The 27,266-nt window shown below is 43.2% G+C and overlaps 1 protein-coding gene across 2 annotated transcripts in view; it reads left to right on the top strand.

The window, feature by feature from the left end:
* The window catches only part of TPCN1 (two pore segment channel 1), an 83,430-nt gene that overhangs the window by 12,884 nt on the left and 43,280 nt on the right, over positions 1-27,266 (top strand). For both annotated transcript variants that reach the window (XM_088443489.1, XM_088443488.1), the window contains exons 4-15: positions 4,764-4,940; positions 14,212-14,325; positions 14,534-14,664; positions 19,647-19,735; positions 20,673-20,707; positions 20,831-20,889; positions 20,971-21,070; positions 23,313-23,429; positions 24,006-24,130; positions 24,339-24,387; positions 24,492-24,555; positions 25,341-25,385. In XM_088443489.1, the coding sequence (XP_088299615.1) occupies positions 4,764-4,940; positions 14,212-14,325; positions 14,534-14,664; positions 19,647-19,735; positions 20,673-20,707; positions 20,831-20,889; positions 20,971-21,070; positions 23,313-23,429; positions 24,006-24,130; positions 24,339-24,387; positions 24,492-24,555; positions 25,341-25,385 (1,105 nt within the window). The remainder of the gene's footprint in view (positions 1-4,763; positions 4,941-14,211; positions 14,326-14,533; positions 14,665-19,646; positions 19,736-20,672; positions 20,708-20,830; positions 20,890-20,970; positions 21,071-23,312; positions 23,430-24,005; positions 24,131-24,338; positions 24,388-24,491; positions 24,556-25,340; positions 25,386-27,266) is intronic.

Genomic DNA, 27,266 nt, shown 5'->3' with positions numbered 1-27,266 from the left:
TTATGGTAGCTCCGGACTCGCTGATTTTTATTTGCAGTCCCTTAGAGATAAATGCAGTAGGGTTTGGGATGCTGAAACTGCAGATATTTTTCAACTTAGCACTGCAGTCAACTTTAAAACTCCGATGTTTAGTAAGACGAATATCATTGCTACGTTAAATTTGACTGCTAACTACTTGAAATCGCAGCAGCTCCAGAATCCTGCTCTCTGCTGTCGTCATGACTATCTTAAGGCCCCCATACATCAGCAACGGATGAATGCGTTCCTACAACCCGACATCGCAGGATTGGTGAAATCCAACATGTAGGATTTCACAGATATGCCGTTCACGTTAAAAAAAATAATGATTGTGATCACATTGGTGAAATTCAATATGTAGAATTTCACGGATCCTATAATGGATCGTGGCACATCGATGGCCGGCGGTCGCCATTTCCGATCGGCGTATGTGATCGCAGGATCGCGAGATCGGATGCCTGATGTATGGGGGCCTTAACAATCAGATGACAGGTAACATATTTCCCTGACACAGAATCAGACAACCTCAGACAACTCTTATGACTATTGCGATGTAAGACAGTGATAGAGTGGCAATCGTTTCTCCTATTTATTGTTATTAGGGCATAATAAAGATCTACTTTTGTAACATGATCTTAAGTAGTCTACAAATACGTATTTTACAGAAATGTATATTTCTAGGATCCAAATACAGTTTTTGGAATTGATATTTGGAAGAATCTGTCTCCCTTGTTTCATTATTTTTTCTTTACACTATCTTTGTGTAACTTGTTTGCTTTGAATGGAGGAAACTTGCTTAGTTTGATAAATGAATGAATAAAATAATAAAACAAACACACACTGTTTTGGAGACATATAGAATAGCAGAGGCCATAATTATTTCTGCAGTTACTATGTCTACCAGTGAAGACCCTACACCAGTGGTCGGGGAACTGGGGTAAATTACCCCACATGGGGTAAAACTGAAATTCCTGAAGTTAATGGATGTAGCACGTCTCTCCCATAGTTCCAAGGAGCAGCCGGGCAGACAGAACGGCGGCGGATGCAGGAGCGGGGATTAAGGTAAGTGTTTTTGTTTTGTTTTTTTACAAGCGCCACTACAGGGGCATAACTATGGGGGCACTGCTACAGGGGCATAACTATGGGGGCACTGCTACAGGGGCATAACGGAATCTGTATGATTTACCGCCTGTCTGCCGGTTGGAATCCCGACATGGGTGAAAATCCCGATCGTCCCTATGGTAAGTATTCACTAACCTAATTCCCTCCCCTAACCCTCCTTAGGGGTGCCTAACCCTAACCTTCCCCCCAGTGCCTAACCCTAATCCCCCCTCTAAGTGCCTAAACCTAACCCCCCCTTCCCCGCCGCCTACACCTAAGTCCCCCGGGGGGATGTCTAATCCTAACCTCCCGTGGGGGGTGCCTAACCCTAAATCCCACCCAGGAGCCCTAACCCTCCCCCCTCCACTGCTGTCCGCGCTTGGCGGCCGGCATCACTTCGATCAGGATGCCGGGCGCTGGTCTCCCGGCGTCAGTAAAATGACAGGCGTCTAGATTTAGACGCCTGTCATTTAACCCTCGCCGGGATAAAGCAGTCGGGAAGCCGGCTGTCGGGATTAGGTTCGCCGGCTTCCTGACTGCATACCGGCATAACTATGGGGGCACTACTACAGGGGCATTATATGGGGGCACTACTATAGGATTTCCTTCCTTTCAAATCAAGGGGGTAACATCTGCGTAGCTAAATATATTTTGGGGTAAAAGGTAAAAAAGTTCCCTGACCCCTGCCCTACACCATAATATTCCACAATCTGGAATGCCGAGTTTATTCTTGCAGAAATAAAATTTCTGAGCAAAGTGCAGTACTTAACACTCAGCAAATAATTAACTTCAGTTAATAAAGCTTTTTCCCTGTCTTCTTACACCAGAGGTATGCATTATATTCTCCTCCCTATCACTGTATTTCTTTGTAGCATCAATGTGATGTTTATATCTATTACCCATTTCAGCTATGTCACCGTATGCTTCCGATGCTGGTGTAGAACATCACAAATACACGGTAGAGAATGTGATTTCTGGACATTGTCTGTGGTCCTGATTCAGAGGTGGACTCTAAACAGTAGCAGCTGTGACTTCTATCGCAGCCGGTACTGTGACCTATACTAATGCTGCAGCCAATGGGGCTGTCTAGGGATGCCCACTGGCTGCAGCTGTAATCCGTCGTGGTGCATACAAAGGTGCACCACGTGATGAGCAGTTTTCCCTGCGCTGGAAGCAGGGGTTACATCCTTTTATAAAAAATGGGGCGCATATATTGAATCACTCATCTCCCCTACACAAGCTCAGATTTTGAAGGTGTTTGAGACTACCTCCTGGTATTTACACAGACCGTTATCTTGATACGGAAATTCTTATGTATAGGAGTTCCTTTTGATCAATTGTAAACCTGGATCTTCCTATAGTCCTATATATAGTATGTATGCTCAGGGGACACCCTGATATTGACCACATATTCTCTCTTCATTGATTCTACTGCAACGCTGCCTTTCTCTCTTCCTCCACCTCCCCTCCTTTTTACTAACATTTGTATTTTTTGCTGTTGTTTTTGTGTTTTGATCCAGATATCTATTTTTGCAGTGTTATACAATTGTTATTCGAACTGGGACTATAATTATACTTCCCTAATGTATGTTTAGTGGTTAAATCTATACACCAGTTTGCTTTTTCCATGTTACCTCTATATAACTATTGCACATTGTGATTTACTGTTATTGATATCTGCCTGTAACATTTTCTATTTTTTCTGTCACTTGATTTTGCAAATCCAAAATAAACAGATCTTTAAAAAAAAAAAAAAAAGGTGCACCACGACGGACATCGCCCTGCCATATAGCACTGAAGTCATGGGTTTTTATTACCAGCAAGGCTCTGTGGGGGCGATTGAAATGTTTGACCGGCGGCTTTTTCTTTTAAGACGCCCAACAGAGCAATTCAATTGTTGCTCTGTCAGGGCGCAATAGCCAACGGCGCCTGCAATTCTGCACGCACTCAGGACGGCGTGAGCAGAAATGTGTCTGAAACACCCTGGTTTAGGCACGCTAACCGCAGATAGCGCGCCCTAACCAGAAATTAAGACGGGTTTAGCCGTTTTTGAGCCATATTCAGTTTGAGCGGACCCGCAATACTTTTCCGTCTCCTGGACTTTTTGCTTATAAGTATCGCGCTCGTACTCGCGTGTCCCCGTATTCAATTTGAAAGTACACGAAAACGGGACCCGGCGAAACTTCAACAAGCGGAAAGTTATGTCAGATTTGGGTGAAATCAGCCTGACTCCCCCCAAAAGATGCTCTGACATGGGGGTTAGCTATGGTTACCCCCGATTTGGCTTGCTGAAGGTATTTGGTGTTTTTAAACGGCCTCAATAGCTGCTAAATAGCGTTTTTGTACAAGTGGTGAAGAATAGTATTCAGGTGTTTTTTTTACAGAAAATAACTTATCCCAGCAAATTTGGGGTACTTGAAAATGGGGGCCAGCATATTTAAAAGTTGCTAAAGTTAAGTTTTTAAAAAATTTTGAAAAATCCACCACAACACCTGGGGCATACTTGGGTCTAGGCCAGAGTCTAGTTCGCTAGTTTTGAACTTTGTCCCCCCAACATTTTTTTTTTTTCACCCCCTAATTCAAAGTGATTTTTTGGGGGTGTTAAGTTTTTTGACACAGTTTACCTTTGGGGGACTGTCTGAAGGCTGCACGGGGGTTCCCGCAAAATTGCACCCCAAAACCCCAATTCTGCACTTTTTTCCGCCTGCTATTCATAGGCGAAACTTTTCCACCTATTACATTGCATTGACTTTCCGCCTAGGCGGAAAGTCTTGCAAATTGAATACGGCGATACTTTTCCACCTGGCGAAATGATGTCATTGGCGAAACTTTTTCGCTGATTCCGGCTTTTCGCCTAAAATTGAATACGGGCCTTAGACGGCTAAACCTCGTCTTTTAGGCGGTGAAGAGGGAGATAATTAATGAGCGCCCAGAACAATTGAATAGCAAACTGGGCGCTCATTAATTAGCACAACCAAAAAAACATTTGAGTCATCCCCTGTATGTGTAGAGTTTGTATGTTGTTCTCGTGTTTGTGAGGATGCACCACGAGTGGACATCGGCCTGCCACGTAGCACTGAAGTCATGGGTTTTTATTTCATCAAGGCTCTGTATGTGTAGAGTTTGTATGTTATTCCTGTGTTTCTGAGAGTTTCTTCCCACAAAGCCCAAAACTATACTGGCAAGTTAATTTGCTTCTGACAAAAATGGACCCTTATTGGTGTGTGTTTGTGATTAGGAATTCAGACTGTATACTCCAGTGGGGCAGGGTCTGATGTGAATGATTACTTAAAAAAGCAACTGAGCACACCCGAAATACCTTACTCACCCTTTGCAATAATGTAACGTGTTTTGAGACCTACTGGGAGAAAGACACCATGTAAATAAAGAGTAGTAAGTTGTAAAAGTCTGATTGAACAGTAGCATTGTGTATGTGGTCATAGTCCAGCTAGATTTTCTGCATTCCATAAATTCTGGGTATACAGCTAAACCCCCTAATGAACTTATCTGTCCAATATGGTCTTCCAGTTGTGTGTCCAAATTGGCCACAGATCCAGTCATTCTGTAACAGCCAGTTCTATTCACCATTTCTCCAGTTCAAATTATTGCACTAATAACACAATTGTGTTTCTGATGTTTTTCAGGAGGGCAAGAATAATGACAAGTTTTACACACACCCCCAGAATCCTAATGCCTTGTCTGCATACCTCTTCGCTCACAATCATATGTTTTACATGCTGGAACTGAGTACTGGGCTTTCGCTGCTGCTGCTTTCCCTGTGTGAAGCTCCGGCCGTCCCCTTTCTGCGCCTTGACATCTATGTATGTATGAAATAGGTTTTGTTTTTTTTGTCTTTTATGTGATTACCTGATGCACTATAACAATTAAAAGTGTAATGTAATTAAGGTTACAATCTTAACACCGATTTCTCCTTCATCCACTAGGGGACACTGGAGTTCAAGACAGTGGGGTATAGACGGTGGTAGAGCAGAGCCTGGCACTTTAAATAATTTAAAAGTGTGACTGGCTCCTCCCCCTCTATGCCCCATCTCCCCCGGTTTTTAGAATGTGCCCGAGAGAGCCGGTCGCACATCAGGCTGTCTCCAGCCTTTTCATAGAATTTTAATTTTTTAGTGTTTTTTAACAAGCACTGAGGACAGGCAGGCTGCTTACTGTGGCAGTCTGCCTGCTACGTGGGAGCCGCCGGGAAGGGCACCGCCACGGCTTCTGCAGCCTGTGTCCGGTGACCCTGAGGAGGGGGCACACATCATGGAGTCATCGGACCCTGCGAGGACCCACCACTGCTGACACCGGCATGTGTCCGGGTTTCCATAACGGGAGTCTACATGACACAGCCCCGCTGTAAATTATAGCTGCATAGCGGGGCTGGGCTAATCAGCTCAGCGCGGCTGTTCGATGCTGCGCTGGTGGTTTTCTGTAAGAATCACCGCGCTGGCTTAGGCTCAGAAAGCGGAGCTAATAAACACAGCGGCGCCATTGTATCTCCCCCTCAGTACTCTGCACTGCAGCAGCATCCCTGAGGTGGGCTAGCGCTGACTCTGCTCGGGAGAGAAGCTGGAAGATGGGACCCGCCGCAGCTAAAACAGGCTGAGTCCAGGTCTCCTGCCCCTTCCCCACAATTGCGCTGTAGGACATGTCACTTACAGAAGTGTGGGCGCTGTTGTAGTATGTTCAGCGCCAGTGGCACTAAGGCGGCCTGCTTATAGTTAACCGCTCAACAGCATGGCTGTTAGTATGCTGAGTGCTGACAGCAGTGAGGTCTCTGTTGCACCGCGCACCCTCCCGCCCTGTACTCCAGCGGCGCTATGCTTGTACAGGGAGGAGGCTTTCCAGATACTGCGGTTGGCGCACGCTACATGTGCTACAGACCTGTGCCCGCCATTTCAGTATGCGGGCTAGGCATAATGCAGCACTGCCTTAGCTATTAGCAGATCTCCTCATCTACTAACAGGAGGAGGCGCTGCGTCCCGCAGCTCCTGGCTATGCTGAGCAACCTTTACATGCCCGCTCCTCTACAGTAGCAAGTCCATCATCAATGCTGATTTAGCCCCCCTCACTTGTGTAGGAGCCCTGATCGCTCCTTCCGTGTTATCGGCGCCGGCCGGTCCTTCAACTCCGCTTTTATGCGGTTCTACTACGGGGGCAAGTAGTGCTGTGTTGACTGGAGTATAGCAGTTGTGCACACACAGCGTGGTATTTCAGGAAATGCGGTCCAGCGACTACAATAGCGCCCCCTGCTTCCCTCTTATGGGCAGCAGTAACTACCTGCACACAAGCAGTATAGCTCAGTGCACTACCTGCAGCAGGGAGTGCTTTAGCGCTGGTCTCCTACGCGACCCTCTCGTTGGGAGCGCTTCAGCAAATAAAAGGGGATGTCTGTCACTGTATGACAGGAGTATTCCCGGCTAAATATGCTGTGCTGACGGGACACGGTCCCGCCATTTTGCCAGACAGTGTAATGGTTAGCGTTACTGCCTCACAGCAATGAGGTCATGGGTTCAATTCCCACCATGGTCCTAACTGTGTGGAGTTTGCAAGCGCTGGGTGTTACCCCCTGTCGGACTGCCCCTTGGTTCTATAACAAAGGGCGCCTAGCTTAATCTAATGGCCTGATATCATAGCCTGTGGAAGCTACCCCATCGTGTACTAGCTACTCTGCCTAAACTGAGATTCCCCTTTTCTGAGATAATCTTTTTGATTCCCCCTTCGAAAAACGGGTTCACCTGGAGCTAAATAGCTCACCTAAAGCACGCTGCTAATATATAAGGCGAGTACACCAGTAACAGACGTCCCAGGATCGACACCAGTCTGGGACAGCACGCTGCTAACCTATCTTGCCCCTATGCCGTAACAGAATGACGGCCACACGCGACACAATAGCAGTCTCCCGGCATCGAAGTAAGCCACGTGTATATATGTATGTATATATTGTATTTTATAGTAGCCCTGCTTTAGAATATATACATGCTGGAGTGAATTTGTCCTTACATGGCGCTAATTATGCTAATGTTCTATTTTAAATATCGGCACCTACTAAACTTGGGTACACGTATGCATATGTGGATATCGTTTCTTATCCTTACCACATCATACCTAGCATAACTAAAGATGCTGCGATTGGAGGCTGGACGCTCCTGATGCGGTAGTTGGTACAATGACTCCGCTTTACACTATCTCTCCCTAGGGATTGGGTTGTGTGTGTGTGTATAAATATATATATATATATATATATATATATATATATATATATATATATTATGTTTATACTTCTACATTCATTAGGTTTACCTATTATTCCACGGATGGGTAGCCGTCTGGGTTTACCAGAAGCTGTAGGCTATATCCATTCCTATTATATGGTGGCTCTATAAACTAGAGTCATGTTCTGCAGCTTACACAGTGACAGTCAGAATTCCCTGGGCATTGCTTCCAGTGTGGACCCTATACATGTCCTGGGGCCTTCTGGTATGTACACACATGTATATAAAGATAGGTACTTACACCCTCCGAGGTTTATAGTCCGGTTCCCTTCAGTCTATATCTACGGCACCCGTTAGGGGGACCTATTGTCATTACAACTACAGTGGTGCACTTGTATAAATATTTCCTAATAATTGGGAAAAACCTGTTTTTTGTTTAACCCTAACTGGGGTTATCACTACTGATATATCCCTTCTTTACTTGGGATAACCAATGCAGTCTATGTCTAGGTACAGGTACCCTTCTCCGTATCTATTCCGGTACTCCATATTTTTGTTGCAAATCTCAATAAAATGAGTCTCAAAAGGGCCCTTAGGTACAATTCATACCATGAGGCCTTGGGCCGCCTGCAGTTATAGGCAGGGTCAGGCCTGGGTTGTATTAGCTTGGTGGGCATTATACGCACTTCACCATTATACGTAGGATACTTACACTAGTAGACCGTTTTGGGGTATATGTATAATCTAACACTGCTATACTGATACACATCTCTAATGGAATAGGCTCAATTTAGAGTCCTATTCTCCGACCTTCTTGTCTCCACTAAAATTTTACTAGTTTCCACAGTAATTTCTACTGCACTTCTCCAGAATGAAGTCCGTGCTGTAGAGCATTGGTCTTAGCCCACTGAAGCTACTCTCTATACCTAACGTGGCGGGTTGCTGTGTGATAAAAAAAGGTCAGTGACATTCTACTTAGCGTCCAGAGGGCGTCTGGTCGCTCACAGGTAAGAGCTTACCTCACTAATGCCTAGGAAGATGCTTCTATTTCATGCAACCTGACATACATAACGTTAATCTCCCTTACTGCTGTCATAGCAGCCATCTGCTCTTTTAATCAGTTGGCTCTACACTTTAGAGTTTCCCTGGTGTATGGGTGCATAGTTTGAACATTGAGATTAGCGATCTGTTGGGGTTATGAACCAAAGCGCATCTCTGGGCTAGTGCACATCTTTGCATAAGTGTGACAGTCACTATGTTCCATGCAGGGGGCCTGGTTGGGTTCAGTTTCTGTTGATATTTTTATCACACTGATAGGTACCTACACTATGGGGGTCATTCAGACCCGCTCGCGAGCGCAGGACGCTCGCAAGCGTGTCGATGTTACCCCAATGCGTATGCGCACGACGGAAGGAGCTCTGTCGTGCGCATGCGCGAGACCGGGACAGCGACAGCCAAGCTGTCGCTCCGTGTCTCGCACCAAAGGGGGCGTGCTGTCGATGGTGACTGACAGCACGCCCCCTTTGGTGGGCGTGCCAGGGGCGTGGCTGCCAGACGGAGGCGTTCCCATGGGAACGCCTACTGTCTGGGTCCGGCCCCACTGACATCACTAGTGATGTCAGTGGGAGTGATTTTGGCTCTGATAGAGCCAAAATCACTGCAGGGCTTGCGGTCACCGAGACCATACAGGAGGGTCTCGTCGCAAGCCCGATGGCCGCGATGGTCTTGACCTTTGCGACCATCTTTTTGGCCGCTCGCATATGCTGTGGATGGTAACCCACAGCTATGCGAGCGGCCAGGAGGCCGCTCCATTTTCAGGTAGGAGGGCACTGATTCAGAGCTAGCGCTCTGGTCAGAGCGTCCGGCTCTAAATCAGGCCCTATGTTCGGGCCGGCAGTTAGTACTGACTACGCAGGTTGGAAGTTGTCTGTTTTTATCCCTGTTTTCAGTATGGGTTCTACTGCTGTCTGACTCTCTGAAAGGAATTGTAGTCTCCATCCTCTCGTATTCGCTCTGCCTCATGCCCCTTGGGATCTTCACTCCTTGGAGACTTCTATGGTCTAACCTTTCCGCTGATTAACAACTTATTGTAGTTGGACCTCAAGGATCATTCAGGGCGACTGTTCGGTATTGTCTTTGGCCTCCCTGCATACTCTTTGTTGGTAGTCTTAGGACAGGATTAGCTTTGTATCTGTTGATTGGTATTGTCATACTTCTATCTATACGATTATGACAAGCGGTGCTGGGATTCTGCTGTCTGCAGCTGTTGCAGATTCCTGTGCAGACTCTAGTACGGTTCACAAGTTTTTCTTTTTTTCTCGTTTACTGTCCTTCTCCTGGTTTTTTGTTGGGGCTCTCTACCACCAACTGTCTGGTTTGGTCTATTTTCAGTCGCTTCTCAACTGTGGTTGTTTTCTCGCCAGCCGTTCTGTTCCTTTTGGCTTCCGCTGTGCGTACGTTGTGGAAGTTTTTCTGTGTCTGTTTTCTGAGGAGTAGTATTTGTCTACTGTGCTAAACGACACTTGATCCTCTGCTTCTGCTGGGCCTATTGTTCTTGGCGGTCCCTGTTTCGGTTTGGCCGAGGGGTTAGCAAGTTCTCCACGCTTCCCACCCAGGAGGTTGGCTTTGGGACGTCCCCACTGTCTTGAACTCCAGTGTCCCCTAGTGGATGAAGGAGAAAACAGGATTTTGGTACTTACTGATAAACCCCTTTCTCCGATTCCACAGGGGACACTGGACGCCCGCCCAGCGCTGCGTAACTGCCGTTTTGTTGGGTTCATTATATGGTTGTGTGACTGCATGGTTCCCTGTTATGGGTTCCACTGTTCTCCTTCAGTCGGTCTTGTTCCGTTCTGTGGTCTTCTCCTTCTCCTCATTTTTTTCCTCCGTCTCCTCTCGGGCTCAGTTCTTAAACTGGAGCTGATGGGGCATAGAGGGGGAGGAGCCAGTCACACTTTTAAATTATTTAAAGTGCCAGGCTCTGCTCTACCACCGTCTATAGCCCACTGTCTTGAACTCCAGTGTCCCCTGTGGAATCGGAGAAAGGGATTTATCGGTAAGTACCAAAATCCTGTTTTTTTTTGTGTGTAGAATTTCAGTACTGCAATATTCTCGGAACCTGCCAAAAGAAAGATGTACAGTGCATCCGGAAAGTGTTCACAGCGATTCACTTTTTCCACATTTTGTTATGTTACAGCCTTATTTCAAAATGGAATAAATTCATTATTGTCCTAAAAAAAAACTAAGTATTCACAGCCTTTGCCATGAAGCTCAAAATTGAGCTCAGGTGCATCCTGTTTCCACTGATCATCCTTGAGATGTTTCTACAGTTTAATTGGGGTCTACCTGTGTTAAATTCAGTTGTTTGGAAATTATTTTGGAAGGCATACACCTGTCTATATAAGGTCCCACACTTGACAGTGCAAGTCAGAGCACAAACTAAGCATGAAGTCCAAAGAATTGTCTGTAGACCTCCGAGACAAGATTGTCTCGAGGCACAAATCTGGGGAAGGGTACAGAAAAATATCTGCTGCTTTGAAGGTCCCAATGAGCACAGTGGCCTCCATCATCCATAAATGGAAGAAGTTTGGAACCACCAGGACTCTTCCGAGAGATGGCCATCCGTCTAAACTGAGCGATCGGGGGAGAAGGGCCCTAGTCAGGGAGGTGACCAAGAACCCGATGGTCACTCTGTCAGAGCTACAGCATTCCTCTGTGGAGAGAGGAGAACTTCCAGAAGGACAACCATCTCTGCAGCAATCCACCAATCAGGTCTGTATGGTATAGTGGACTGACGGAAGCCACTCCTTAGTAAAAAGCACATGGCAGCCCGGCTGGAGTTTTTCAAAATGCACCTGAAAGACTCTCAGACCATGAGAAACAAAATTCTCTGGTCTGATGAGACAAAGATTGAACTTTTTGGTGTCAATGCCAGGCGTTATGTTTGGAGGAAACCAGGCACCGCTCATCGCCAGTCCTATACCAACCATACAGTGAAGCATGGTGGTGGCTTTCAATAGGAAACTCCCCTTCATTACAATTATGTTTATATCTCTTAGTAGTGAGCATTTCTAGTTGCATTAACATCATTATGTCATGTTGTTTCATTCCTCTATAAGTCATATAACTTGGAGGGTTTTTGTTTTTTTACTTTTCTAGTTTATGTCCCCTCTGCTAGGAGATAACTGTACAGAATTGAAGAGTAATGTAAATGCAATTTTTAGCAGCTTTGCTCTGTAGTGTAGTATGTGGCATAATGTGGTATTACATATACCAACACTGTCTAGCCTGCTCTATGTAAGATGTGGCTCTCCATAAAATTCTCCTCTTTCCAGAACCTTAAGCATATGAGGTCAGGCCACAGTATCGGAAACCCTCTGTGTGTCTAGGCTCAATAACCTATTTCTCTCTCTAGAATTTTCAGCAGGCACCGCCATTACAGCGGTTTCTGTACTGATTGCCTTTACTAAATGTTCATTACAGACAAAACCCACTTGATGGGAGGTGAGCAAATCCAGAACAATAAGTTGTACAGTAATCTTTTGGCCATCATTTTTGAAAATATTTAAAAATGTATATTCTTAAGATATATTTGTCTATAGAAGTCTACCAATAGTGGACCCCTCCCCGGCTTTGGGATAAGCATGGTGAGTGCACTGGTAAAAGAAGGGTAGTCAGGATTTTCTGTATGAATAGTCCTATACAATTACAAAAGGGTAGGGGCGTGCTCATGGCGGAGTAATTTAAAGTATAAACCTGTGTATCCATCTGGGCCCAAGGCCTTATGAGTCTTTAAGTGCAAAAGGACCTCAGTTAATTCCTGTTCGGTAACATCCCCTGACAAAATGTCCCATTTAGGCTTGGGTGAGTTTGGGCAGGACTACCTCATCCGATAGCCACTCAGAGTGTCAATACAGGTGTACAGCTAACAATTGCATAAATAGGTGTTCATCTAGGTACACCAAAATACATCAAACAAAACAGACCATCATATGCAATGTTAGAGCGCTTCCTGCATAACAAATTCCTTTAAACACCATGTGCCATAATTTATGTGAAATTGAAAATAAAATGGGAAAAATTCCCATGCAGCAGTCCAATGGTGTCCAGCAAGAATCAATCCAATAAGAAGGCAGATTTATATGGATAACTCCAATCCAATGAATGTGGAAATGTGGTACACACGCTCATTCTTTCTCCTTGCATATCTATAAAATGACATGTGTCTCCTTTCCCCTGTGAATTAACACTGCAGGTGTGGAGCACAAATAAAACAGTAGTGCAGAGATCCTTTAAAAAATGTAAAGATTTAATAATTCAGTGTACAGGTACTTGCATACATAAATGGTTAAAAGCATGTACACTCTCTGAAATGGCAATACAGGAACCAAAGGGTCATCTGTGGTGGGTCCAAAATGACAAGCTAAGAGAAACTGCATCACGCAATGAACTATAACGGGTTGCGCTTTCTTGTTGTAACTTGGGTACATAACTAATAATATGGCCCTGCATAACTGCCTTTGACATCTCCCAGAACAAAATGGGGTTGTACCAATGGTTGATATTATCGCTAAAATAAGTGGATCATGAATGAGACAAACATTTAAAGTCCTTTGACAATAAAACTTGGGAGAAAAAATATTGTCTCACCCGAACTGGAGGAGGACCCCCATCCCAATGTGGAGGAAAATAAACAAAAAATAATGAAAATAGTAAAGCTTACACAGAAGAGACTAGTGCCTAAGAGACAGCAGAAGTAAACTATAGATAAACAGGCTAGGAAAGTAACTTATTAACACATTAATCTAATTCCATTAAAGGATATCATTAAAGTCAACAATATGTCAATACAGTCTCATAGTTGGCAGTGGAATAGTAACATTATAGAGGACACACCAGTGAACCAGCATTGGAATGGGCAGGAGGCGGTGGAGCCTTCCTACTGAAATGCCATAAAAAGTTCTAGAAGCGCCAATAAATAGAATTAAAATGTAATTAATTAGCAATGTCACAGCATAAAAAAAAAAAATATTTATATATATATATATTATAGTGTGTATGTATATATAATATATATATATATATGTGTGTGTATATATATATATATATATATATATATAAATATATAAAAAGTACATGCAAAATATATAACAAGTACATATACGATATCATTCATAAATTGTAAACAGTCTTGCAGATACGGGAAAAAGGAAGAATTCCAGGAAAGCTCGTTGGTTGGTCACCGATGAGTTATCCTGGAATTCTTATGATTTCAGGAAGCTGCTAGACTGTTTACAATTTATGAATGATATCATATATGTACATGTTATATTTTTTGTATGTACTTTATCCATTTTTTTTTTTTTACTTGAGACACAGAAATAAACGGTTTTGTCACAAGGAGTTGGGTCTAGGGTTTGAACCTTCATTTCCAGCAAGCTGCTCAGAGTTTTTGCCCTTCTGTACATTTTAGATACTTTGCTACTCCACCTTTATTTTAGGGCTAATACTCGCTCACCGCTTAAACAAACAGCTCCAGGAATAAATAGGAATACATTTATTCAACTGTAAATACATTGGGACATTTGAGTAATTGCTGGCAAAAGCAAAACAAAATATTTAATGCGCAATTCACTAATACATTTCTATAAGTATTTTGAATGCCATATATTTTTTTTTAAATGAGACATTTGCTGTTGTACCCTCATGTTTTAATGTTAAAGTGTTAAATATTATTGGGCAGAAAATCAAATATCTGGCCTAGTGTTTACAGTACTGCTGGTGGAAGAGAAATAGTGAGCCCATCATTGTAAAATCATCCCTAGTGATATCACTCACTCACTCTTTCTGTTGTACTTGTATAACGTTGCAGGTCCATGCCACGTTGGAGTTGCTGGCCCTGGCATTGGTAGTATTTGAGCTTGGCATGAAAATGAGATGGCTTGGGTTTCGGACGTTTCTGAGGCATCGCAGGACTATGCTGAAGGTCAGTACCCTACCAGTGTGGCAGACCATACATACCGTGTTCTGTTATAGCTAATTGAGTATAGATTTATATATTTTGTATTGGAATATCCAGCATTGTTTATTTATTTGTGAGATTAGGTACCCTGCATTTACACGTGTACCCAGACACGTGACCACGCATACAGCAAACACACAATCACGTTTGCTTTATCTGTGCTTCTCTGCAGAGTTGTGTGTTTCTGGTTCAATTTGTTGAAGCCATTGTGGTGCTAGTGAGACAGACCTCCCATGTGCGGGTAACAAGAGCCCTGCGCCCCATTTTCTTAGTTGACTGCAGGTACTGTGGGGCTGTGCGAAGGTAAGAACAGTCCTTTGTGTGATGTGCATATGTGTGACAGGGTGTTGTATTTGTGTTACTAGTGGACATTGCAATGTAGATTATGTAATTTATTGGATTTGGGAACCTTAAAGTTATGCAGGTACTAGTATTCTCAGATCTATACAGTATATAAAATCCCTATAAATAACCTAAATGAAGAGCTTTCATATTACACGTGCATCAGTTTTATCCAAGGCTTAATGGACAGTGAAATCTTTTTGTAAAATGACTTTTATCTTTCTAGTCTCTGCCTCCTATCACCCCCTGGTTACCTGCTATTGCACTGTGCTGAATACATGTCGTTGACTTTTGTAATTGATTAAGTTGCTCCAAGTGATTGTCATTCTATACTCAGCCAACAGCCACCCAGGATTTTTTATCCACAGGAAATTTGGTGCGGAAAACCTTTAATCACTGTGTTCCACACAGTCTATCTAGGATACCTTCAGTTAGAAAAGATTTATACAGATATGTCCTCATACACTGTTGCTGCCGTCACGCCAAACAGCCCCTAGGTGGGTGCGACTTTTTTTTGCATCCTTTTCAACCGAAAATGAGTTTTAGTTGCAATGCAATGCACCAAGGACACACTAGGAGACTGCACTGATTAATTTGATATGCAACACTTGTATATTTGTATACAATTGAGTCTGAATTTGTATACGTATTGCTACGATGCAGCACCCGCAGCTTTTTTTTCCGTCGTGCTTCATTTACAGACTCGGACGCACACAGATATCAGTGTTTCACATCAAATGAATCCGTACAATGCAGTGCAGCACGGCGTATTAAGTGTAGAAGAACACATCTGTAAATTTGTAAAGCTACAACTACTTGATTCATATAATATGTAATGTGTATATATTTGTTTCTAATTAATTCAGTTTGGAACCATGGATCATGGGGATATAGAGCCTCCATGAGTAGTTTGGCACTTTACATCAAGTTAAACGGTTTGTGCTCCTCGATCTTAATCGCCATTACTCAGGACTATAATGTTTCTAGCTTGGCTGCAAGGACAGTCTGTACTTTTATCTTTTTTATTTTCAATGTACAGCTCATATTTTTCTTTTGACTTCACAGCTGTGGTGGTGTGCTTCTCTGCTAAGGAGGCACTACTTTGCTACTAGCGCATGTAGGCACAAGGCCCCTGTGCTGTTACTGCACCTTTTTATGGGTACAGTAGTTTCAGAACACGCACCTAGGAAAGTGATCCTTTAAGTCACTTCCCTGTCCCATGGCCTGCGCCTCCGTATGTAGGCCAGGAGGGGGCCGTCGCTTTCAAGATGATGGCCATTGCTGTACTGGGTCATGGGATGAGGTGCAACATTGATTCAGTATAGCATCTCCTCCATGGGAGCTTTACTTCTTTATTTGAAACCCACCAAAAATCAGACACATTGTCAGCAGCTTCTGCTCTCCTCTCCGGAATCCACAGCTGTAGGAAAGATTTCTAGAGCTGGGGCTGGTTGTCTGAGTGGATTAGTGTTAATCTTAACATTTCCACTTTTGGGTTCTGTGTCTGCGAATGCAAGGTCCACTTTTGTTATTGTATAATTTGTAGTGGCCTTCTGTCATGTCTGATCAAGATTAACATGTCTAAGGTCCTGATTCAGAGATGGACACTAAATGCGTTGTGATCCCGTATGCAGCAGCTGTGCGAAAATATGCAAGTGTCGCAGCCGCTAGAATTTGTATTGATATGCCCTCCTGCAGCATTGCAGATTGCCCGCTTGCGTACAAGGACGCAACCATCAGATGCACATTGGTTGACCTTATTAGTAACCCTATGGTCGCGCAGAACGCCAACGGAACTAAGACTCTGGAGCCTTAACAACTGCATACGGTATCACAGTAGCAGGCTGTGACATGCCCTTAAATGGTAGCAACATGCCTGCGTTTGAGTATCGTCCTCTCCCCCACTTTACCGCCTGCAAACTTTCCCTGACTGTCAATCCCTTTGCACATAAATCCTCTCTGAGACCGCCATCACAAGACCATCGCGGCACATGTGCAGCACGACTCCGACACATGCACACTGAGAATACATTGGTCTTTCGTGAAAACATCAGCATTGCGACCATCTCTGAATCAGGCTCTAAGTCTGGAGGTGTTTAATCAGTTACTGCATGTCGACCAATTGTACTCAATCCCCCTCATCATGTGCTGGGAAGAACAAAAAGGTTCAGTCAATATCAGCAATGTTCATATGTACCAGTGGTGATAAACTGGGAGCCTGATTCTCCAATTATGTTGGGTAAAGTTACACGTCTCTAAAAGACGTAATCTGTAACAAATCAGATCTACAGTATATAGACATTTGTGAAATATGATTGTATACAGCATCTCCAGTCAGCAGAGAACAAATGTGTATATTTAGGTGAGCTAACTTTTTTATATATATATATATATATATATATATATATATATAGGAACCATCTAATTTTAAATCATCCATAAGTTAAATAAGTATTTGTAGCAGTGTAAGTTATATCTCCTCAGATGTCTAGTTGCACAGTAGATTAGAGGGGAGCCCCCCTTCTCCAGTTACCTCTCAGTGGCTGCTAGGGACAGGAGAGAGGCCTCGCCCTCGCTCACATGTACTGAGGATGGCACAGTCAGTGATAACAGAATGGAGATTTGTAACCTCTTGTCAATGCCCAGCACCAGCACTCGTACAACACCCCAAACCCCCTTTTACTGGCCAATAATCTCAGCAGGGATGTCTTACACCCAGGGGAATGGTCTCTCAACTAGGATATATTACAGCACATTGTGTTTAGAGGGGTTGAGCCCAAGATATCAATATGATGGCATTTCCAATGAATCACAAGGTAGAGTGATTGCGCTCAAGAACCAATAATCCACAGGTGGTTCTTGTAGACGGTTGTAATGATCCCATACAATTCTCATCTAATTTATCTGTTCCCACAAGTATTAATGCTTCTCAAAACATAAGAAGAGAAGGGTTCCGGGTGCTGTTGTTGGCACCGGACTGGCCAAGATGGTCCTGGTACCCAGACATTGTCAGGATGTTAATGGGCCTCTATTGGCACCGTCCTCCAAGCCCTGCGACTGTTTTAACCATCAGGGCTTAGCATGAATGCCTTTAACGGTGTGGCAGTAGAAGCCATGATTCTTAAGAAGATGGGCTTGTACAACAGGGTGATGATGATCATGCTGTTATAAACCCATAGAGTATGTAAGATCATTGTTATTTTAGATTATAAAGTTTCCACTACCTTCTTTCTAGTTGACCCGCTCCCTACTGTTCCGATAGGATGACTACAGCAATGGATTGAAACTGAGGGCCTGATTCAGTGCCGGACGCTATTTGCGCTTGCTCGTTTAGAAAAAGGGGCTGACTATTTATATTGAGCGCTCGCTCTTTGCGGTCTGTTGACGCCTCTATGTCTGAACGCGCTATTTTGTAAAGACGCCCCCTGGCCGCTCGCATCCTACGTCATCTCCGCTATTTATTAGATTAATCGAGTACATTGAAAGGCGTCTGAACTGCTCACAGTGCTTGTGGTTAGATTTTCCTACCGCAATCATGCGAACAGTTCAGGCTAAGAGACAACCAAGTGACGTGGCCGATGACGCTGCTTTGTTAATTATGCACACCGTTAAACGCCCGTTTTGACCGTTTGGCACGCCTGCGTTCGGATCTCCACTCACCGTTTTCAAGCAGCTTCCCCTGTTACCACCCACAAACACCTCATCCTGTCACTCAAATTAGCAGGCACTCGCTATTTTGCGAACACACAATTTCCAACCGCTCTGACTGGTTGGAGCATGCGCTTTACGATCCATGCGCTGATGTGCGAACATCGCTCGGAGCGAACAAGCGGTCGCTTACGAGCGGCTCTGAATCAGGCCCTGAGTTCCCTAAAGGTTCAGATTTCTGCACACTCTGTTGTCTTCCATAAGAAGCTAGCACTCAGGTTTCTCACATGGAAGGTTATTTCTTCTGACCATTTCCATGTCCTGTCTAATAGATGTTCCTATCTGATTTTCATGAGGATAGAGCCATTCTCTATATGAAACTCCTGTTTTGACCTTAGGTGGTTTATAATTTTCACTTAAGTCACGACATTGCGATTGGGTCAGAATCAGAGACTGATGATCTTATGATCCTCTTTGATGCCTCCAAACAGACTATAGCTAGATGGATTACTTCTGTGATTCTACACATTTACATTGGGATGGAGAAACCTGTTCCTTATATCTCATTCTGCCATGTCAGTGAGCACTTCATGGGCAGAGCAGCATTGAGCTTCTGCTAAGATACTGTCAAGTGGTCTTCAGTACAAACTTGTACCAAATTGTAAATGTTTAATAATGTTTTTGCATCCAAAAACTCTTCTTTTGGTTAGAGGGTACTGTGACCAGAAATCATGTGAGTGTACTCACCCGAAGGGTTCAGTGTTACCCTATTCTATTGACTGAATAACAAGCTGGGGGTGTTTATACTTCTGTTAAAACACTTTCAGTGAATCAATTGGAAGTCATTGAGCTCCCACCCTTTATTGTGCTGCAGTTCTCTTGATGAAAGTTTACCAAAGATTACCCATTTTTCTCTTTTTTTGGTGGGGCGAAGTTATTTATTGCTTGCTCTAGTTTTCCTCTGGTTCTGTCTTGTTTTGGCTTTGGTAATAAAAGAACGGAGTTTATATGTAGAAGGCAGGAGCACAAATACTTAGATTTTATTAAAAATGAGAAAGTCCTAATAGAGGATCTATATCCCCATGGTCTAATGCACCACAGTCATATGTTGTTAACATCTTTGCAACCTCATGTGAACCCTTTTACATACTTTTTTTTTTTATATGTGGTGATTGTGTTGAGTTTAAGATAGTACATGTGTGGGGAGATTGGGTGTTAATCTATGTCAGTGCAGTATTGGATGGACTGAATCTGGGACACAATCCTAAAAAAATATATATGCTATTGCTTCACAGGAACCTGCGCCAGATTTTCCAGTCCCTGCCACCTTTTATAGACATTCTACTTCTACTCTTATTCTTCATGGTCATTTTTGCCATCCTTGGTACGTAAGCAAAAGATGTGTTAATGAACATTGCTCGTGTCTGTCCAGTCTGGAATAGAGAGCTCTTGCGTTCAGACAAGAGAGCTATGTATGAGTGTAGTGACTGTTCGTAGACTAGCAGCTCCCAAAACCCGTAATCCACTCTAGTTAGAACTTTGTAGATGAGACATTTATGGCTTGATTCTGAGGTAGGAGTAAAGCTAAAAAAGAGCAAAAACCTATGGGACTGATTCAAAGATGGATACAAATCCCGGACGTGACTGTGACGTCGTGCGCAGCTGACTTTCGCAAATATGCTAATGAATTAGCTGGTGTCGTGTGCACTGAGGCGCCCACCTCCTGGCGTCTCACATCCGCCGTACAAGAGGGGAAACATCGATCGCACATCGAGCAAGCCTATGATGTCTCAGACAGAGCGGCTCTCCTAACATGCCAGGGCCTCTCCAGCTGCAAACTAATTTGCAGAGGCTCACTAGAGCACACCTAGAAAATGGTCCTGACACACCAACATTTTTCTAACCACCCCCGGTACCTCCCAGCGACCGCTGTCGCTAATTCATCGCCATGCGTGCACAGTCAGAATTTGGTGCTTGCGCACTGGCAAAAAATGCATCCCACATCGACATTGCGTCCATCTCTGAATCAGCCCCTGTGTACCTGGACAAACCATGCTGCATTGCAAGGGATGCAAATACATTTATTTATTTTGCATGCAGGGTAAATACAGGCTGCTTTTGCATGTAGCCCACAAATTCTTGGCAGGTTTATTTTTACACTGCAATTTAGATTTCAGTTTGGACACACCCCTGCCAAATCTAACTCTCTCTGCACATTTTACATCTGCAAAGTTTTTTTTTTTTTTCTTCTATACTCCCACCTCAGAACCAGACCCATAGTGTATGCTTTTGTTGAAAAATATTTTTTTCCTTGTTTTTAGGATTCTACTTATTTTCTCCCAATGCATCTGATCTGGTGAGTGATATTTGTAAGCAGTCTTCTTGTAGTTAATACGTCTAACCAACGTTTCTGTTTTATATGTAAATGTTCTGCTCTTGCACGTTTGTTAAACTAATCCTTGTCCCCATTGATACTCAGTATTTCAACACTCTGGAGAATAGTCTTGTCAGTCTGTTTGTGCTCCTGACAACTGCCAAGTAAGTTCTTCTATTTTTCCTATTTATAACCTAGATAAAGTGGTTGTTCCACCTGGTAACAATGTGCTTTCTGCATTCTAGTTTCCCTGATGTCATGATGCCGGCATATTCACGAAACAAGTGGTCCTGCGTCTTTTTCATTGTGTACTTGTCTATTGAGCTATATTTAATCATGAATTTGGTGAGCTTGTAAGCAAAGCCTATGTTTTTATTTCATTTCACATAAATGTGGCAATATTACTTTATTACAACCAGGCAAGATTGGTCATCCACCCTCTCCAATGTGTGTTTAGTTGTGTAAGATGAGTGATATTTTATAGTTGTATTATTCAATACGTATTACAAAATATAACAATACTTGATGACTAAGTTTCGGCAAAAAAAGTACCAACATTTTTGTTGGTATTTGCTGAGAAAATATTTTTCGGTGAAGTCTAGTTGACTTATTGGTATCCTTCTACTTTTTTGTTTAAGTCAATTTTTATACGTTACAAACTAAAGAAATAGGAGGCTCCATGCATTATTTTATACATAAATATGCCTATTTGTATTCCTGATACACACATTGTGGTACCCTTTCCATGGACCTCTGCAGAGAGTGATATTTTTAAATTTTGCTATACGTCAGATTATTTTTCACCAGAACATATCTGCCAGACGAAAAGACCTAAAAAATCTATCGATATATAGTAGTCACCAACACTATATATCTATTTATTGTCCTCATTCAGATAATGATAAATGCAAGCATCTTCATTCCATAAATCTGCAACTAGATGTTTTAAGATATTCCTGACAGTCGAACTCTCAACAGTGGTAAACAATTACAAAGCGAGAGTGAAATTTACCAGGTTGTTACCGGACATGCAATACATCCCACAGGAGGTGTAGAAGGCAGCTATAGACTTCCTGCAGCACAGACTGTGTAATGGTTAGCGTTACTGCCTCACAGCACTCAGGTTGTGGGTTTGATTCCCACTATGGCCCTAAATGTGTGGAGGTTGTATATTCTCTCTGTGCTTGCATGGGAGTTTCCTCCAGGTGCTTTGGTTTTCTTCCACAATCCAAAAATATACTGGTAGGTTAATTGTCTTCAAACAAAAAATAACCTCTAGTGTAAAGCTCTGCTGAATATGTGTGTGCTATATAAATAACTGGTAATAAATAACTATAGGCTACCAAAAGTAAAAAGGCAAGTGTCTCAGTCCATTTATAGCAACAAAAAGTGGAGGAGAGAAAATTTACTGCAAATGAACAGCTAATAAGATCACCCCGTACCCACTAGTAGAATAGCAATGGCCCTGTGTATGAGACCCGCACAGTTATGCTAATGAATAGAGAGCATTATGATGAAATTATACCTTTGATATTAGGGATTAGTTTCAGCTTTATAGTGAGCATAGATAACACACAAGTCCTCACTTGGCAAAGGTACAATTACCAACACTTCTGAAAGCTTTGTGCATGTAAATATGCCATTACAGTAACGCTTCCATGTAATATTTTTGCATTTGTAGACTGAATCTGATCATTACTGTAGTACTGTTTTTTATGGAGCAAAAATTATTTTAATCTCAATCAATGGCACTTTACATACTAGTGTATCTCTGGTGATACCGCACCAGCTGTGATTAAATAGATGCACAGTAGAACAGACAAAGAAACCCTTTTTGCTGTGCCTCTGCATTATTACAGTTCCCATATGACCCAGTAAAAATATATGTAGCTTAATGGAGGGTGCTAACTAAGGACCTGATTCAGAGCCGCTCACAAGCGGCCCGATGGTATGCGTACGCGCATGTGCACGCTTCGTTCTGCGCGTGCGCGAACTACTCTATGCGATCACAGCCCTCTCGCTCGCCCAGCGAAGACAGCCCAGTGACAGGGGCAGGACACTAATAACGGGGGAGTGGAGGTGCGAACGCAGGCGTGCCTGGGTGTTTCCACGCCATTTTTAAGGCGTGCATAATTAACAGGCAGCGTCACAGTACACGTCGCATGCCTGGTTTTTACACTGAAGTACTCGCAGTGATTGCGGTAGGGTAAGGCGACCACAAGCGCTTCAATCGCATCCGATGGTGCTCGATGTACCAATGTTTTAAAACACTTCCTGGAGATGACGTGCGCTAGTTGGCGTCTCTACATACGCTAGTGGGTGTCTGCATACACAGAGCGATCGCTCGCACCACCAAAGTGGATGTGCTTATGCGTTGGCGTGCGAGCGAGCGCTTCCCATAGCGTCACTTTGAGAAATTTGCATACGCTGGATGCGAGCGGCTCTGAATCAGGTCCTAAATACCTTATGCCTATAGGCAAAGTGAGCCAAACACCTGAGCGACCAATCCTTTTGCTCCTCTCACTGTAAGGCAGGGACTGCTATGCTAGCTTTTATTGATTATGTGATTCTGATTCCTCTCTCTCAGCTTCTAGCAGTTGTGTTTGACACATTCAATGACATAGAGAAAAAGAAATTCAAGTCTCTACTTCTGCACAAGCGCACAGCTACTCAGCACAGTTATCAACTGCTGGTCAGTCCACAGGTACGGAAACATAAGCTATAGGTAATATAACATAATATCAGTAAGTGTCGGCAAAGGCATTATTTAAAGCCATCTCTTTGTGCTGTTTTCGCCAGGTGAATAGAGGAGACATTGAAGCTCACATAGAGATCTGTGATGTATATGGAGAGATACAGAGGCAGTGATTGAAAGTACAACATAATCTCTGTGTAATCTTCCACCTTTCATTTGTTCACCTGTCAGGAATAGATCTTAGGAGAGATATGTGGCCTAAAGCAGCTTTGTAAGCGAATGCTAAACATTTGCTCGCTAACTGTATGGCCCTAAAATGATCAGATCAGACAGAATTGTGATAGTCCAGGACATTAAATCATGTCGGCTGATGACTGTATCCATTTATGTAGTTATATGATAGGAAACATTGTGCACCATCCAATCCATATGTTCCACCCACCATGAAATACCCAGATCTGTGACATTTGTCCTTTACGTCTGCTGCCAAATTCATTTACTCAGCTGTTATCCTGGCTGATTGACTTGCGGTGTATTTGGCTAGTTGAAGGCTCCATCACCTGTCATATATATATATTTTTGCAGGGTCCACCAGGAATTTCCTTTCGGCACTTTGATGGGATGATGAAGTTCTACAAGCCCCGAATGTCAACTCGTGACCGATATCTATGCTTCAGGGCCTTGAAGCAGAGCAGGACAGACAATCTCCGGTAACCTTTTATTTCAAGGATGGAGGTTGTTTTGGTCAGGGAGAAGCTTTATATGCAGACATTAAAGGGTACATTACGCATTGGAGTTACTGAATTAGCATACACTTCATTATTATGTCATTCTATTTTCAATGAAGCATCTTAATCAATTTGTAAATGCGGCATAAAACTGACTGCTTAATGGCTGATTACAGTTTTTGTCTTGCAGAGTAAAAGACTTTTACCATTTCTATGAAGTGGTGGACTTGAAGTGGAAGGTAAGATATAACTTACAGTAATTGTACGTGTGCATACACAATATGATGTGATGTGTGATGATACATTCCACTTATGGACTATGTGAATCAATTCCCTTTGGCAGGTACAGCGTGTCCGTGAGCATTGGTTTGATGACCTGCCTCCTACAGCACTGCTTATATTTAAAGGTAATGTGGAAATAGCTGCTTCCGTCTTCCAGCTCTACTATAGGCCTCATTCAGAGACGTATGCAAATTACATGGTTTGTGTACATCTCGGATGGTGGGGCGCATGCACTGGACCCATTCTGCATATGTGCAGAACAGGTTCTGTGTCGTCGCACGCAGTGCCCCCTGAGCTGCAGTCTGATTGACAGGCTGCGGAAGTTTGGGAATGGGGTAGAGAGTGCCGCTCTCTGTTTTGGGCCCCCCCCTGGGCGTGGCCTCAGCCACGGGGCTGTGAGGGCCAATCTGAGTAACCTCAGGGTTACTCCAGATGGCCAGTGGTCTCGCAGATGATCCAATGCTTGGATCGGTAATGCTGTCAGGAGACGGCTTTTCTCCTCAGCTGCCTCCTGCTGCATTAGCATATATTCACATCACAGCAGCGATGTGAGCTGCGTCTATCTCTTATTCAAGCCCATTAGTCTCACAAGGATTACTCTGTATTTTAGGCACCAACTGCACTTTGTGATAAGACACAACCTGACAATATGCTGTAGCTTTTGCACTGCAGCCGTTCTATTTAGTGTACAATGTAACACAACATACTAGCTGCGTTAATCAAATGGACAACATTGCAGAACACAATGCAGACTATCTTGCTTGGTTGACATGGCTCAATGTACTGTATACCTTAATGAGGCAAGTCACAAGAGCATAGATAGTACACTGCCAATGGTACAGCACCTTTCTTGCTGCACATGATGATCTTTTGTTGGATCCACTTGCTGATGATTTGTTTGTTTCTTCAGGTTTTAATGTCTTGGCAAATTCCAGAGCATTTCAATATGCTGTATGTGAGTACAATGACATGCCTTTTCTTACATTACTTTCCTTTATGTCTGATTTGTGGTGGAAGTGAACTGAAAGCTTATAGTAGTGTCTGTTAGAATCCGCGCCCAGTCGGGATTCAGGGTGCTACTGAGTGGGTCCAATGGTGCTGATTAGCGATGTCTGTTTAGTCGCAGTCCCACTCAGAATATTGGCTCCCTGATGATAAGTTCCTGGATCACTACTGCAGACTCACTGTAAGAGGCAGGAACTGCGCTTATTGAGGAGTCTGTCAGGAGAGTACTCTGATGGCCAATGGCAAGGAATAGTGGGGGCTGCTACAGTGGTAGCCCTACACTAATGATGCAGATGCCTATGGTGGCTTATTTATATTAGAAAACGAGAAAAAAAGTGACCCTTGAGAGCTGCTCAGTCAGTATCTAGTGTAGCGGTACAAACAAATAATCACCAAAAATCAGTATGAAAATAGTGACAAATATTAGTACATGGAAATGTTGACTATTGGAGTCACAAAAGAGTCACTGCAAATCCAAACGGTATAGTCACCCGCAAACAGGTAGAAACAAGAAACAGACATTTAGGACTGTGCAAATATGGGAGCTCAATATATAGTAAGAAAAAGTAAAGGAAAAACCTCTGAAGCACAGTCTCCATTGTGCTGGTTTGGGATGAACTGGACTAAAGGATGAAAGCAAAGAAACCTACAGCACAGTTGTGGGAACTTCTGCAACAGGGTTGGGAAGAGCTTCCAGTACAATATTGATTTTCATTGTAGAAAGAATGCCACAAGTGTGTTGTTTATATCTGCAAAATGTGGCTACTTTGATGAGTCAAAAATTTAAATTAAATTTTGTTAAAATGATTCTGTGAGGGAGGCATCTCACAGTAAACAAGTGCCCAAGAGACTCTACATTTGTGGTCTATGACGTACACATTGTGTATCCATTGACTGTGTATCTCTGCCATATGTTCTATTCCCCCCATCCCCTTTTTCCGTTCATTCTAACTGTAAAACAATTAAAGAAAAACTGATTCTATGATTTATTTATTTTTGTTTATTTTATGCTTTAATTTCAGTGTGCATTGAGATACTAAACTTTAAATTTCAACCAAAACTGGAAAAATGGGGGTGTTATACAGCTTTTGAGGGCACATCATATGATTTTTGGTATAGAATCTCCATTTCTAGACAATGACGTACAGCCACATCACCCTTGACATGCCCAATCTTGCTGATCTTGGTGGCTATGCAGCCTTGGTCCTAGTAAGTGCTTGTATGGCAACCCACCTGGGAATGCCAGGTGCTGTGAATACACGCTCCACGTGTGGTCACCTAAGGCATGACCCCTATGGACGCTTGTTGAAGACAGAGGGAGTCACTATTATTCCCTATTTTAATGTATACGGAATAATAGTGAAAATTGTTATCTATAGGGAAAAAAAATTGTCAATCAAAATTCTGTCAACATCTGAGCATTGTTGTTTCAATGCTATAAGATTATGGATAGACTTTATTTTTCCCAAATCCAGTCTTGTCCCATCTCACAGTATGATATTTTGAATTCTCTTCTTCGACATCAGGAGACGGAAGGTGTTTTTTTTCCCAGAATCCAATATTACGGCAATGCAGCCTTAGTTGAGATCTCTGCTGGGTATCCTGTCTTTTACTGCAGGCTGTTGCTAGGGAGGCAGGTGGCCTCTTTTTGGTGAGGTTCCGTTTGCTCTGTTCCACTCGAGTACACTGCACTTCAGTTCCAAGTGAGGTAGTCCAAAACTATTAATTTGTTGGGAGAAGCAGATTTTTTTTGTATATCTGCGCAAGCGTCTCTGTGGGGATTCTTTTCACCCAACCTGCTCAAGGATTATCCATTCTTAGGGGTCTATAT

This window comes from Taudactylus pleione, unplaced genomic scaffold (genome assembly GCF_031769625.1).
Source record: "Taudactylus pleione unplaced genomic scaffold, aTauple2 ptg000330l, whole genome shotgun sequence".
NCBI lineage: Eukaryota > Metazoa > Chordata > Amphibia > Anura > Myobatrachidae > Taudactylus > Taudactylus pleione.
Note: the sequence above shows the minus strand (reverse complement) of the source record. Positions and strands in the feature narration are given on the sequence as shown.